Source organism: Centropristis striata, chromosome 23, assembly GCF_030273125.1.
Source record: "Centropristis striata isolate RG_2023a ecotype Rhode Island chromosome 23, C.striata_1.0, whole genome shotgun sequence".
Lineage (NCBI taxonomy): Eukaryota > Metazoa > Chordata > Actinopteri > Perciformes > Serranidae > Centropristis > Centropristis striata.
In genome coordinates, this window is record NC_081539.1 from 8,652,976 (window position 1) to 8,666,375 (window position 13,400).

General features: G+C 37.1%; 1 protein-coding gene across 2 annotated transcripts in view; it reads left to right on the top strand.

Moving 5' to 3' along the window:
* The window catches only part of LOC131961911 (cadherin-18), a 221,817-nt gene that overhangs the window by 139,941 nt on the left and 68,476 nt on the right, over positions 1–13,400 (top strand). For both annotated transcript variants that reach the window (XM_059326836.1, XM_059326835.1), the window contains exon 3: positions 10,725–11,019. In XM_059326836.1, the coding sequence (XP_059182819.1) occupies positions 10,725–11,019 (295 nt within the window). The remainder of the gene's footprint in view (positions 1–10,724; positions 11,020–13,400) is intronic.

Here is a 13,400-nt window from a genome sequence, read left to right on the forward strand (position 1 = left end):
GCCATTTTCTTGACTCTACCTGAAATGGGACATGAGTTCTGTCTGTTTGAATTGCAGCCACTTCTAAGCATTTTGGCTGATAATCGCAGCACCATGTGGCCACTCAGCTCTATATTTGTTCAGCAGAAAAACTGGCAGGAATAGAATAATTGGCATAGTTAGCTAGATCTAAACCAAGACTCAATCCTGTGATGGTGCATGTTGTTCCATTGGCCCAAGAATGAAGCGTCTCAGTCTTCTTTTATCTGCTGTGGGTGAACAGGTTCATTGGTGGTTGCGCATCATTTCAGAGATTTTGTGCAAATCCATTCATAAATGTTTGGCAGATATTTTGTTGATTGTTTGTTTAATATAATTGGCTGCGAGGTAGCTCTGTTGGTGGAAAAAATGGCTGCTGGGCAATGTCATTCATTTTTCACAGTAGAGCTGAAATGATGAATTGACTAATAAATTGACTGAAAATGAATCAGCAACAATCTAATTTAAGGTTTTTATGATTTTCATTAAATAATAAACTGAATATCTTCGTTTTACTTTTGGTTGGAGAACACAGGCAATGTGAAGATTTTACCTCGGGCTATGGGAAATTGTAATAGTCGCTTCTGTGGCCAAATAATTAAACAGTTAAATAAGGAAGTAATCACTAGATTAGTTGATAATGAGTCATTAGTTGCAGCGCTCGTTAATATGTAATAGAACATCCATTTGATTGGGTTTTAAAATGTGAGGGAACATGTTAAACAGTTGCTGCAGATACAACATCATCACAATGGTGCATTATCTGATGGGATGAGATGATTAACCAAACACACCTAATTACAGACATTGTGCATCTCTTGCCAAACTAAATTGATCTTGATTACAGTGAATCATAATTAATCCAGACAATCGTATAAACCCAAACCAAAAAAGTATAGATTATATACTAATGTTTAAAAAAATACAAATCATATTAAATGTAGTGAAACAGTGTGATCACCCTACAATTTAAATATTTGATTTATATTGATTCATAACTGTTCTGAAGTGATTGTAACAAATTAGAATTATATATGTAACAATATGTCAATTCATAGGTCACTGTATTTTTTTAATTCTTAACTTACTAACTGTATTTTCTTCCTCTTTAAAAACAAATCACACCACATTCTATTTTTTGTTCAAATGATATAAATGTGTTTTATAATCAAATGTATAAAAATACATTTACAGTAATAGTGCATTTAACAAAGCTGCTTCTTAATAATAAATAATACTGTGCACTGTCTGGAAGCATTTAAGAGATACTTTCTTTGCAAAAAATGAGGTGAAACGATGAATGATGAGCAATCTGTTAATCCCAAACTAAATACATGGCTTAGAATTTTGATAATTGCGTTTGTTATTCAGGTTCTGCTTGTTGCTTTTCTTTTTACTCATCAGTTTATTCATGCACTCTGTGCTCTAGTAACTCATATTTTGTGACTTTTCATTTTCCATCAACTCTGACAGACTAAATGATAACTATAATCACAGGTTACAGATCTAGTTTGATTACTTTTGTGACTAAGTGAATAAATGCATTGTTTAACTTTGCAGAAATGCTGTTTTAGTTGCAGATATCTGTCACGTTAGAGAATTGCTTTCATCCTCAAATCTCTTCTCTTTTTAATTGACTGACACACCTGAGAAGTGGTGCGACGGCGCCAAAAGTAGACTGTTTGTGTTCACAAGCTAATTGGTGCTCACAGTCAAACAGTTTAAGACTGCTCTCAATAATGAGCATACAGAGACCATACAGTGGGAACACGTAGCTTGTTGACAGCCGAAAGCAAAGACACACTTTCTCCCGGGTTGCTCCTCCGGGTATATGATGAAATTATAAGTGAGGTTCACTTTGAGATTGGAGTGTTTTCACCACCGACTTTAGAGCCCCAGACTTTGTTGATCTCTTTAAACTCCTCAGAAATGCATTGCCAGCTGCTCGCCGCCAGCCACATGCCAGTCATCTATCCCACTAGTCTTTAATAAAGTCACCCATAGAGACAGAGAGATAAACACAATCCCTTGTTTTGATGCCCTGTGGAGGAAAAGGATTCCTCTAAGTCTTTGTGGGGAGACGACAAAACAACAAGGTTGCACGGGTCATAACTTCACCTGTCTCACGATTTCTCCCTGGACTTCACCAATCAGTGTGTAAAAACAAATTTCCATACATTTCCATTCATTATATATATCGCATGGACTGGATATTATTCCCATTGTCTTGTTCTTTCAGATTGCCACACATAGAGCTGATGCATGTTAAGCTCATATCAGGCTTGCTTTACGGTGTAACAAAGTTGACACTAATTGCATTACGGCGAGTTGTCATGAAATTTTCTGTGTGATCAAAATTAATGAAGTATGAATAAAATATCCCAATGCTGAAGTTGAAATGCAGCAGCACCCTCTGCAGAGAAATGGAGCCCTGTGTTTGAAACCATGTGACAGAAATTTGCCCCGAGCCCAGTTTTGTACAATCAGCTCTGACTAAGAAGGGAAATATGTGAAATACAAACTGTCCCCTTAACAGCAGTGAGGGAGGGCTCTGTCTAGAGAAATTTGGATGCTCCAACTGCCGTTTTTTTTTTTGCCTCTTCTCCGCTCTTTGGTATCATCAAGCAGTCACAGATGGTCAGTAAACATGAGGAAGTTGTACATCTGATTTAGAGCCAGGAGGTAAAGCAGTAAAAGATCTATCGATATTGGTTGATGTTGGTTGGTTTTTTCTCTGGCCCTTCAGGCTGAAGTTAACTGAAATTGTTACATTTACTCAATCCCAGAAGCCATCGGCTATCGTTCTGATGACTATTTCGCCTCTGGGGGAAAGGGCCAACACAATAATTCTTGGGTTCTAGCGTAAGCAGCTGACATTTGGATAATGGACATCCAGGCCAAGACTTCATTTGCCATGAACCAGCCATTGTTTACCATCCAATTAGCAACCTGAGACACGAGAAGGGACTTGGAGTTGGAGACTACATGTGGGTTGGGGGAAAAAAAGATCAGACAATTAGCCAATAGGTTCCGAGATTGCATTTTGGCCAATTTTTCGCCTCTTTTGCTCTCCACATGGAAGCAGCTTAAATGTAACTGGTTGTTTTAGTCAAGATTATGCTAAAATATATTTTCCCTAACTATATTTAAGTTCCCTGTTTAGGGCCAACCTTCAATTTGGTAAATTCCCTGTTTATTCCCAAAAATTCCTGTTAACTCCAATGGAAAGTTTCCAACTTTGAAAATTCTTGGAATTTTGCAACCGTATGTCCAAGTAGTATTGACCAAAGAGAAACCGAACACCTCCAATACCAAAATTGTGTCCTATTACCGACAAATTCTGCATTCCTATTTGGGTTGGGCTGATGAATGATGACATTGCATGCTATGGCACTTATTAAGTGCTTAAAAACTAGCAATTCTGATTTATTTAATGATGCACAGGCTGAGTTTGTGTGTGCCACACTTGGGCTGTCACGTATACATATCTAAAGTAGAAGATAATTCATTCAAACTGGTTCAAACTCTTAAGTTTTTACCACCCTTATTATTACCGTCTATGTAATGCACTTATTTCTGGTGAAAGACTGAAAAAGATAACCAATAATTGTATTCTTAATGGAGGATATAACCCCTGCAGGTTTTGTGCCTATATGATTTCATTAGTTTGGATGACTCACACTGAAGATATCATTGTCGATCGTGATGTTTCACTTTGACAGTTTGTTAGATGTCGCCCAACCCTAATTCATATGCAGACGTGTTTCTAGAGATGACTTGACTGTTCCAAAACAAGTAACAGTGAATAATATTTGGGGTATTTTAGGTGGCTATGGTCAGACAAAAAGTTTTCAAGTATTTCAAGGTGTGTGTTTGTATTTTATTATACGAAAGCTGCATTTAGCTGTCAATCAGAACAAGGATTAAAGGATTTTTCTTGGAAAGAAAACAACACAAGGGAGATCACAGTAGTTACAGATCTTTTTCTCCCGTGGCCCCAAAAAGCTCCATCAATCAAAAGGTTTGTGTTGCCTGTATCTCAAGGGCAAAAAGTCTCAAATCAACAAAACGTATGTGAGTGTATAGTATGATAACAACTGAAGGTGACCTCAAGGGGCAAATCAAAGTTTTTTAATCAACTTGGAGCATCTGGATTATGACAGCTGGACCATATATTGACACATTTTAGGCAGTGTAAATCAAATCTTGCATGCGATTTTAGTTTAAGTATTCTGCAGGAAAAGCTATGAATGGTAATGTTATTTAAATACCTTTTTGAAGGCAACAACTTAACTATTTAGCTGATAAACTCGAATGCTCATGAGACCTAATTATAAGGAGTTCTGGATTCTGGATGTTCCGAACCATGATGGTGTATTAGGGAAGATGGGGGTGATGATTTAAAACCAATCAAGACCTAAAATATCTGAAAGTACAATATTCAAGCCTGATTCAAATGTTGAGTATCATTTCACTCCCAGCTGGCCTGACACTGCTGTACTTTTAAGCTTGTGATGTTTGTGTAATGGCCCGCAACCTGTTGACACTTTTATCACCCATAGATTTCGGAAGGCAGCAGTCGCCATATGCATCATTGGTTCACATTTTGCCGAGCATGATTTATCGGCTCCTGCAAAGGAAGTCAATGGCTAAATTAGCACTCTGACTGGAGGCGAAATTACTTTTATGAGCTGGAGTTGTAGAGCGCTGCTGGACAGAAGCGGATATATCCTTGTAGTAGTTATGGAAGTGGTCTGTCCTTAAGTAATAACTCTGCTTCTCTGCATTTCAGTTATTTAATTTATATGTAATAGGGCTGGGCAATAATTCAATACAATAACGTATTGTCTTTCGTTGGCACCGTATCGTGATAAAAACAAATATTGAGACATTGTGAAACAAAATTACAGTCTAATTTAATACTAATACAGACTTTGGCCTTAGCTTTGATACTAACAGGCAGTAGGGCTGGGTGATATAACAATATATCACCTTAACAATATAAAAATGCTTGCTGTATATATTTTTTAGTTGAAAAAAGGAAAATCTTCTCAGTCCTGAAGTAGAAAGTTAAACTTTCCAAAGTCAAACTCATCAGTCAAACTGAGCACATTTTCTCTGGCTTTTGTCAAGTCAAGTCAAGTAAAATTTAATTTCTATAGCGCATTTACAGAAGGCTGAGCTGCACTAAAGTGCTTCACATAAAAGTGCATAAAGTGCAATAACATACAGGATTGAAAAAGGTGAAAGAGAAAAAAAAGGGTTAAAAGACTTTGGCTTTAGCTTTGATACTAACAAGCACTAGGGCTGGGCGATATGACAATATATGTATCACCTGAACAGTATATCACCTGAACAATATAAAAATGCTTGTTTCATATATTTTTTCTATAATGTTTGTATCGCAGTGTAAAAAAACAGCGGCCAAATTGCTTTACGGAAAGGTTTACGTTATTTAGATTACACTTTACCTTCTGATCCTTGCAGGTGGGGGCTCTAGTTGTTTTTATATAGACAATTCATTAACAAAATAACCAGAAAATATTCTATATCATGATATATATTGTTATTGAGATAAGACATTACCTATTTTGGGATAGAAGATTTTGGCCATATTGCCCAGCCCTAATATGTAGGAATTGAGATTGAGAAATGAACCGAACTGCGTCAACAAAGTAATTGTTCCCGCCCACTCTGCCATTTATGTGTAAACATGTTCTGATTTCTTCCCTTGGAGGTTGTGTTTCATATTAGTACAATCTAGCAAGTGATTAACTACCTGATTCAACAGGATCTTTGACTCCTTATCTAATTACAGGCTTGATATTTACCGCGGGAAGGACGGACGGCTCTCATCAGGAGTCAGGCCTGCAATCAACAGCGGCTTTCTAATTAGAAATATATTCGCTGGTCCGGGTTTTGATTTAGATGTGGCCTGAGGACCTCTTCCGTTCAACTTGTTAAATAACTTGTCTCTGTTAATGGTTGAGCATCTAAACTAGTTGTACTGCTTTTTAATATCAACGTGTACCCCCGGGGTTATAATCATTGTTAAGTGATTGGAAAATGCAACCAGATTGGCCAGAACTGAGCCTCGGGGTATGGTAACACAAGCTAATTCATCTCACTGCACATGCACAGACTACAGGCTGGCCAGTCATGTCACATCTCCCAGTAGAGATGTCTGAGGGATGTCCAGTGGAGGATTAGTGGTGCGGAAATAGTAATTAGTCATGCAACGAACAGACGATCAATCACTGAATCAGTCAATAACGGTTCCAAAGTTGAACGCTCTAAATAATATTCAACAGTGTGATGATTCATTGTTTCCAAATTTGGGTCACTGTGAAAGTCTTCAGCTCTATTCTGTACTCCAAAACACTGTAGCTGTGTCCTAATTCAGAGACGGCACCAGTCAAACGTGTTTACAACTAAATCATTGCGCCTGGTTGTTTTTGTGAGCTTTTCAGGCGAACATTATGTAAATCAATTAGATGTAGGGCTGGGTGACATGGCAGGGTAATCCATTGTGATTTGCAGAGCATAAAGAACCCCCTATTCTTAAAATGTACTAGTACTACATACAGAATAAGTCAGTAAATTACACAACAATAAACACAATTCCTCACTTTTGTCAGTCTAAACCCTGGAATGTGAAATATCTTCAGCCGGAAAGCCTTTTATTTCACGGGTTAGTTATATTCAACTGTAGAAATTCCTTATTTTTAAAAAAGGTACCTATGGCAACAGCACATGAAACACATAGTAACGCTCCAGTTTGCAGCTGCTGTGTTTCTGCAGGAGCCCCGCTATGCTACGTGTTGTATGGGAGGGCTGGTGTTTGAGGCTGTGCACTTGTGCTTTTTGTCTTTTTTTAGATGGTGATGTTTCAGGAGATGAACTTTGTTTGTGGTGTTTCCCGTATTTGTTGGCACATATTCTTGGTTTAGTAAGTTCATGTAAGGCAAGGGAAAGCAGGCAGGATATCACCAAGGATCTGACAAACTCTCAACTGAAAACCAGGACCAAAAGAACAAACCAAACTAATGAGGAGATGCAGGGCAGGTGGGGAAAAGGTTGGAAAACCACAGGTGAGGGGAATGACAGTAACGAGGCAGGCGGGGAGCTGCTGGGCAGGGTGGATCTCAGGGAGCAGGGCAGGGTGTGTGTGAAAGCAGAGATTTATTGTTTCTAATCAAAGACAATGTACATTACTTTTTGCTGAATCATATGTTGAGGCAAACCAATTTTTTATATACATATATACAGTGCTTAACAATTTCATTAGACCACCAGTTTGTGCCACAGCTGTCCTAAATTAACAGCATTACTAATGACGAAAATCATTTTTTAATGTTTCTGTAATGGTTAATCCATCAGTTTGTTTACTTTAACTGAAATTATATTTTTTTAAATGCTTAATATAATTATGATTGTTATCCATAAACTTTCAAATTAATTGTTTTACAAAAAACTGTAAAAAAAATAAATAATAATAATAGAAAAGCACATTATCATTTCTTGATTAAGATATGAAATTATAATTATTGACTTGCATTCCTGGACAGAAAAATGATTTTTAGTGGTTGAATGTTCCGCTTGATTTATTTCTGACTTAGAGATTCCCAGTGAGCTGGCCCACATAAATGACATTAACATTTTAGTTTTAAACAAGCTTTTGAAAGATTTTTTTGTAAATACTTATGTTTTCTTGTTTTTATATTGGTGCATTTGTTAAGCACTGTGTGTGTAGTTATATATATATATATATATATATATATATATATATATATACATATGTTAATTAGTGTTAACATGTGACTGCTGTTCCCATTTGTCTCTTTGTCATTATATATGGTTGCATGGTATGCATATTTCTGTTTCATTAATTTTCCTCAATTATTTATTTTCTTTTCCTCTTTGTGTGTGTGACTTGATGTGCATTGGTGTTTGATATATTGGTTCGGTCACTTTGATAAGGTCTCTTTATCTCTTTCTTTTTAATTTTATTTGTATTATTATCATTGCTCATTTTAAAAAAAAGGAATATCAATTAAGCTGGTGTTGGCTAATTCATTATTAAAAATAATGAACTCTCCATGTGTATTTTTTTAGTTTATAGTTTTTTAATGAAGCACCTGCAGTCCGGGCACAGATGATTTGGCCTCTGTGGAGCTCTGTTAGTTGTCTGATGTTGTTGTGAAAACTCGCATATCAAAGCACTGAGTGCTGGACCTCTATTAAATCCCACAGATGCCGCTAATTGGCATTAAACAGGAAATGACCAACCTTTGTAACAACGGTTGTAATTGTGATTTATCACTTGGAAGTCCCTTTTATGCCATTTCACATTCATTATTTTGCCTCTCCCTCTACATTTTGGTACTTTACCCATGCATATCCAGAATATGTATATATAATAATGTAAGGAAGAGTCACATACTACCTCCATACAACTGGAGCATGAATTATGTATGTACTCTATGTGTATCTACGTTCTCCAAAGACTTGCATAAATCTTTTTTTGAGACAGGGCTGAGTTGGAATTCAAAGACTGTGTTCACAGCTCATTCATGCACATGAAAAAAAAAAAAAATTACCACCAGTAGGCTACTACTAGGATGTACAGTGTTGCCAATTCACAATGAAAATGGATTGTTCTGTTATGTTCAGCTGTGACACTTCCCTAAGGTAAAGAGAAAAAAAAGAAGAAGAAGTATGATTTTTAACATGTTTTATTCATGGGTGAAAATGAAGTTGTTTAAATGATGGTGTTACCATGGCCCCCTGGTTTGAAAATTCAGTGGTATTGTAAAATACATTTATAAAGTGTAAAACTACAACCCAGCTGAGCAATTGGCATGAAAGTCTTAATCCTCTCGGTATCAATTATGGCTGAAAAAGTGGCTCGGTCTTCCCTTATTCCCCCGTCTCCTGGTAAGAAAGAGGCATCGCTCTTCCCGCTTTTAACAGTCTTGTTAGGATTTCCCCCAAAACTTTAATCTCGGAAGATGAATTTTCTTCAGTGAGGCTTTGGCTACAGTCAAGCCTGAGAGAGAATATCGAATAATGTAATGTGAGCGTTAGATGTTGGACGTTTTCGACTCTGAAACGTGGGCTGAGGACCACCATGCAGCACAGTCAAGCTGCTGGGTTACTGCTACATAAAGCACAGATGTTTTTAAATGGTCTTGGTACAGAATATATATGTGCGTATGTATATTTGTGTATGTGTGTGTTTTACTTTACATGTGTATCATAATTTATTCTTATCAAGCCCCATAAAGATCAATGCCTTTTTATGGACTAGGGCTTCAACAATCAATCATTTTCATCATTATTGTAATTATTTTTACTGATTAATCCATGACATATGTTAAGTAGTAATCTTAAAAATGTCAAGTTGAAGAGAAAAAAGTCCAACACAATTTCCAATATCCTACAGTGAGCTAATGTCTCCATTTAACTTGTGCCTATAAGAGCAAAACCCAAAGATATTCAGTCTCAACATTAGAGAAAGGTGGAACTTTATGATGTTTGGTAGGTTTTTTTTTTCATTCCTGAAAGTGATTAACCATGTGCCAGTATTGTGAGTTGAGGGCTGTGCCGGCTAAAGCTTCATTTATAATGATATTCGACTTCTAAATCAACATTTAAATGCTGAACAGCTTTATTTGTGTGTTTATATAATCTGTTTAAACCAGGTATTTCTGTGCAGTAGCAGAAAAAAAAAGGATAAGTTTTCTATTTGAAGCATTAGGTTCCAGTGGACCAACTTTACCCCCCTGGTCCAAGATCAGACCTCATCACTGGGGTTAGCACTGGCTAAATTGGAGATGCTACACCTGAAGGTCTGTCTCTGGAGCTGCCGTCCGTCTGCTCTCCTACTTATGAAGTTTTCTAGTGGTGGTGATGTAGAAAGATCTTAGAGGTTGGAAACAATCCTACATGGTGACTGCTGGAGTCTCCATCTATATATATAGACTGTAATAATGCTTTTCCATACCAACCCTCTGGAACTCCCTTCCTTCAAACATCTGATATTCTGACTCTCTCCACTCTTTTAAACCAAGTCAAAACACGCCTCTTCAAGACAGCCTACAGAACCTGACTCCCACTGCCTAACATGAACTGTCATAACATCTTCCTCCTGTTTCTCTTCTATGTATTCTGTCTTTGTATCTGGTCATGCATTAAAGTAAAGTATTTTACTATTTTTTAAACTATTTTTAAAAGCGCTATATAAATCTGATCTATTATTATTTTTATTATTATTACTAATTATAATACTTGTATACTATAATATACAAAAAGTATAATACTAATAAAATAACAGAACCCAATATTTCTCTGCATCTTGGCATAAAGAAGTCGGTCTTTTAAATATTATTTTAAATAAATATATTTTTTTAAATGGAACAATCATCTTGCAGCAGCCAGTGTTGATGTTCTGGTTCAGAGATTCAAAGCACCATTCAAAACCCTCAATTGAAGCTTTGGATGTAAAAAATGACATTCGGTACAGCCCTAAACGTGTTCTAAACGTACTTCTCCTGCAGCTACCGCAGCAGTGCACTGTGGCCATTGCAATTTTTTTACAACCATGAATCACATTTTGAAACCGTGAATGAAGAACAACTCTTAAGAAGTGACTTTAGCGAGGTTCTATTCTCTGCATTCACACGTGTGTCTGGTTTTCCTTGCAGCTTCACTCAAACTCGGATAAAGGCGATGGATCCGTCAGGTACATCCTGAGCGGGGAAGGAGCTGGGACTATATTTATCATCGACGAAGTGACAGGAGATATTCATGCCACTAAGAGCCTGGATCGGGAAAGGAAATCACATTATGTCCTGCATGCACAAGCCTTGGACCGCCACACAGAGGAGGCGCTGGAACCAAAGTCGGAATTCATCATCAAAGTACAAGACATCAATGACAATGCACCAAAATTTCCAGATGGACCCTTTGTAGCGACGGTGCCTGAGATGTCTGAAGTGGGTGAGTAGTCCTCTAAAAATCAACAGAACCTTCAAATGATTGTCAGTGGCAGGAAGCTTTTGTTTGAATGGACTGAAAGATAAAAAAGCTGGCCGAATTTTAGGGTTATTTTTGCTGCTTTTGAGATATTCTTCATGTTTTTAATCTCTTTTATCCCTTCGGTAAAGAGGAATATGTGATGGCATGCCCTTTGACTACAATTTCCGTACAGTTCGAATAGACTCAAGGCTCCGAAGTGGGTTTAAAAGAAGGTGTTAGCACTATCAGACATGTTATTACCATGTGCATTCTGGTTTCTCCTCTCTGTGATAATGTTCTTCGGATTGTTTGATCCTCTGTAAGCCAGCCGAGTCCCCTTTTTCATCTTTGTTTTCCGGTTGCTGTGATGGTTTCCCGGGTGGGCAGGTCTTTATAAAGCACTCAATAGTGCTTCCACAGCAATCCCCGCCATCGAGACAGTGAAGTCCTCCACATCATAGAGGAAAGAAAAGCCTCTATCCACCTCCTCTGAGACAGCTGCTCCTTGTATGCCCAGCATCATGTGGCAAACATCTATTTTTTATTTCTTTATTGTACCATTCTGTTTTTAGCTCTGGTGAACAAAAGCGTCCCCTTTTTCTCAGTCCAGTGGATACTGCCTCTCAGCACAATAGCTCAAAAGTATGGTGCTCAAATATTTCACAGCACTCCTTCAAAACATGTGTAGGTTGTGGCCAAACATAAACGGTGGCCAAACTGCTGTCCGAGCGCTTTTCCTTCAAATATACCATGAGGTGGTGATTCGTGACACTGACACTTTGTTGAAAACATTCCATTTATATCTGTCCGTCTGAAATAATCACATCACTACTTGTTGAAAAAACACCTCAAAGAGAAATCGAATGGCTTCATCAGCATCTCACAGCAGAAAGATGGAAATGTGCGGAACCAATTACATATGCAAACCCCAGCAGACCCGTATAGACGCCCTCTTTATAAACAGTCAATATCTCCCTGGCTGCATTCGTGAATATTCATGAGCAGACAGGCCTGACACACATATATAACTTTGCCAGCCAGTGTATTTGTTAAACTGGATGTGTCAAGTACATGTCTTAAGCTCTTCTGAGAGTGCTGCACTGCATGTTCAGATACTGGAAAAATATTTATTGGCACAAAGCAAATACTTTATTTTAAGGTTTAAGGCCTACTTGGTCGTTTGGAGCTCCCCCTACAGCTTCGGGGTGTATGTTTTATAATATTATCATTAAAAAAACCTCACTCCTGGCACTTTCCCCCTTTCTACCACTGTCCATGTGCATTTGTAGTCAACGGAGCGGGCAGAGTAACTTCTAGGGTCTGAATTATTAGCATAGGTTATTATGTAGCACCTTAAGGCTCAAAGTTTAGTTTAGTTTAGTTTAGTTTACTATCAAGATCCCCATTAGCTGCAGCAAAGCCACAGCTATTCTTCCTGGGGTCCCACAGTATCAAATATACAGTTAAAAACACAAAACATAAACATTATTATAATTAAAAACAAAAAAAACAAAGTGAGCGATATGCTTCACCTAACAAAACAAAAACAGAGTGAGCGTTTACACTTCTAAACTGTGCTTCATTCATTCTTCGTTATATTAATTATTCACATACTAATTCATATTACACACATTTCTACATATCATATCAATCTACTAACACATAATACATATCATATTGTAAATACATTCATTCTACAGCATATACATTATAATAACACTTATCATATATCTATGGAAGCAATAACAAAAAAAGTGAGTGCAATTGTATTTGTCCCATATGAGAGACAGACAGTGAACAAACGACTGAAAATAAATGTTAGCTTTGGAGCTAGCACGATATATATCGGTGTTGTTTTAGTTTTATAACGATAATAGAGCATAATAGGTTCATCCTTTTCCACAGCAATGAATTTTTAAACTCAAGAATATTAAACATTGGAATTGAAGTAGAAAAGAAATATTAAAATATCCTAGATAAATAAAACATAAACTACAACCAAAACAAATAAAATAGACTTCATGCTAATATAGGGTTTTTTTTTTGGCAATTCGTGCTGCCTGTCAAACATGCAGCTTTGCTTTAAAAACAAAAAGCACAAAAAGTCAGGCATGTAAATAACAATATATTGAGTCCAGAAAAAAACTATGGTGTCCATTTTTATATATCGAACGATAGGCCTGTAATGATACTCACTGCCGACATGTCACATGTCGACTTAACGATGGTAATGGATTGAACACATTTACAGAAACTGCTGTGAAAAATAAGCAGAACACGAAGTGCTACTTTAGAAGTTAGCTAGCCGGCTAACTGGTGCTTGAGGGGTGTATGTATGTAGAATTGCTGTGAGCATTTTGTTT